Here is a 1,684-nt window from a genome sequence, read left to right as displayed (position 1 = left end):
GAGGACAGCGCCACCTACTACTGCGCGAAAGAATCTGGTGCTGGTGGTGGTGCTGGTGCTCCTGAAGCTGGTGAGATCGACAGCGTCAGGGATTTTCCTGCTGCCACCCACTCTCAGGTACACGGAACCTCACCCACCGCTGACGGAACCCATCCCAGGATGTGCTGAGCTGGATCCACGTTTCAGAGCTGAGCTCTGCTGTGAAGCTCTGACCCAGAGAGGAGGTTGGAGTGAGGGGGGTCAGCTCTGCACCGTGAGCAGCGTTAGGATGAGAGCTGATGGAGCCACATTGCAGCAGGGGGGTCAGGTTGGGTGTATGGGAAAACTCCTTATCCCAGAGAGACGTTGGGCATCAACACAGGGAGGTGGGGGTCAGTGAGCCGCTCTGCCCCACACGCGGAGCTGAGTTCCCACACGTGGCTGTGCTGGAGAGCAGGAAAGGAAGAGTGACATCGATGTAACCAGCGTGGTGACCACCATCACAATAAGCACCATAACAACAACTTCCAGCACTTTTCGCGCAGTAGTAGGTGGCGCTGTCCTCAGCCTTGAGGCTGTTCAGCTGCAGCTTCACTGTGCTCTGCCCGTTGTCCCTCGAGATGGTGGCACGGCCCTTCACCGCCGCCCCATATTCTGTGTAATCACCATCATTGCTAATTCTGGCGACCCACTGCAGCCCCTTGTTGGGTGCCTGTCGCACCCACTCCATCGGATAACTGCTGAAGGTGAATCCGGAGGCCTTGCAGACGAGGGTGAGGCTTCCTCCGGGCGTCTGGAGGCCGCCCCCGGACACGTCCAATGTCACAGCCGCCATCAGCCCTGTGGGGAAGGACAGACAGCGCTGACGGAGCTGCCGACACACGGTCTCATTTAGCCAAGTCCCGTTGAGACCACACTGAGACCCATAGAGACTTAGAGACATGCTATTGAAACCCCATAGAGACCCTGTAGAGACCCCATAGAGATTTCATAGAGACCCCGTAGGGATCCTACAGGGATTTGATTAAGAGCTCATGGGGATCCCGTAGAGATTCCTTTAAGTCCTCTTTGAGAATCCAAAGATATTTCATACAGATCCAACAGAAAGCCCAATGATGTTCCACTGTGACCCCCCTGAGGCTGGGACCCACAGGGAGGGCTGGCCAAGAGAAGGAGGAAGGAGATGTGAGGGCTGATGGTGGCAAAGCTGGGGCTGGAGGTCAGGGTTGGTTTTGTTCTTATGGGACTGCATTGAGTCCCCTTGGAGGGGTCATGGAGACCCCATAGAGACCCCACAGAGATCCCATAGAGATCCTAATGAGATTTGATGGAAACCTCCTTCAGTCTCCACATGAAGAATCCACTGAGATCTCATAGAGACCCCACAGAGACCCAGATGTTCCCAACTGGGGCCCCACTGAGGCTGGGACCCACGGGGAGGGGTGACCAAGAGGAGGAAGAAGGAGGTGCGAGGGTTGATGGTGGCAAAGCTGAGGGTGGAGGAGGTCAGGGCTGGGACTGTGCTTACGAGATCCCTCTGAATGCCTGGAGAAGGGCACAGCAAGGGCTCCAGATTCACTTTCAGCCCTTACAGCATGAATTGGGTGCGACAGGAGCCTGGCAAGGGGCTGGAATACGTGGCAGTTATTAGCACTGGTAGTGGCACAGAATACGGGGCGGCAGTGGAGGGCCGTGCCACCATCTC

At 56.7% G+C, this 1,684-nt stretch overlaps 1 gene segment (V, D, J or C); it reads right to left on the bottom strand.

Annotated features, from left to right (window-relative positions):
- Positions 1-352: 352 nt before the first annotated feature.
- LOC100548988 lies at positions 353-922 on the bottom strand. The segment is given in 1 exon segment: positions 353-922. A coding segment is annotated over 1 exon segment (570 nt).
- Between the last annotated feature and the right edge of the window lie 762 nt (positions 923-1,684).

The sequence above is a fragment of the Meleagris gallopavo genome, unplaced genomic scaffold (assembly GCF_000146605.3).
Source record: "Meleagris gallopavo isolate NT-WF06-2002-E0010 breed Aviagen turkey brand Nicholas breeding stock unplaced genomic scaffold, Turkey_5.1 ChrUn_random_7180001839424, whole genome shotgun sequence".
NCBI lineage: Eukaryota > Metazoa > Chordata > Aves > Galliformes > Phasianidae > Meleagris > Meleagris gallopavo.
The sequence above is the reverse complement of the archived record's forward strand: the minus strand, read 5'-3'. Positions and strand labels throughout refer to the sequence as shown.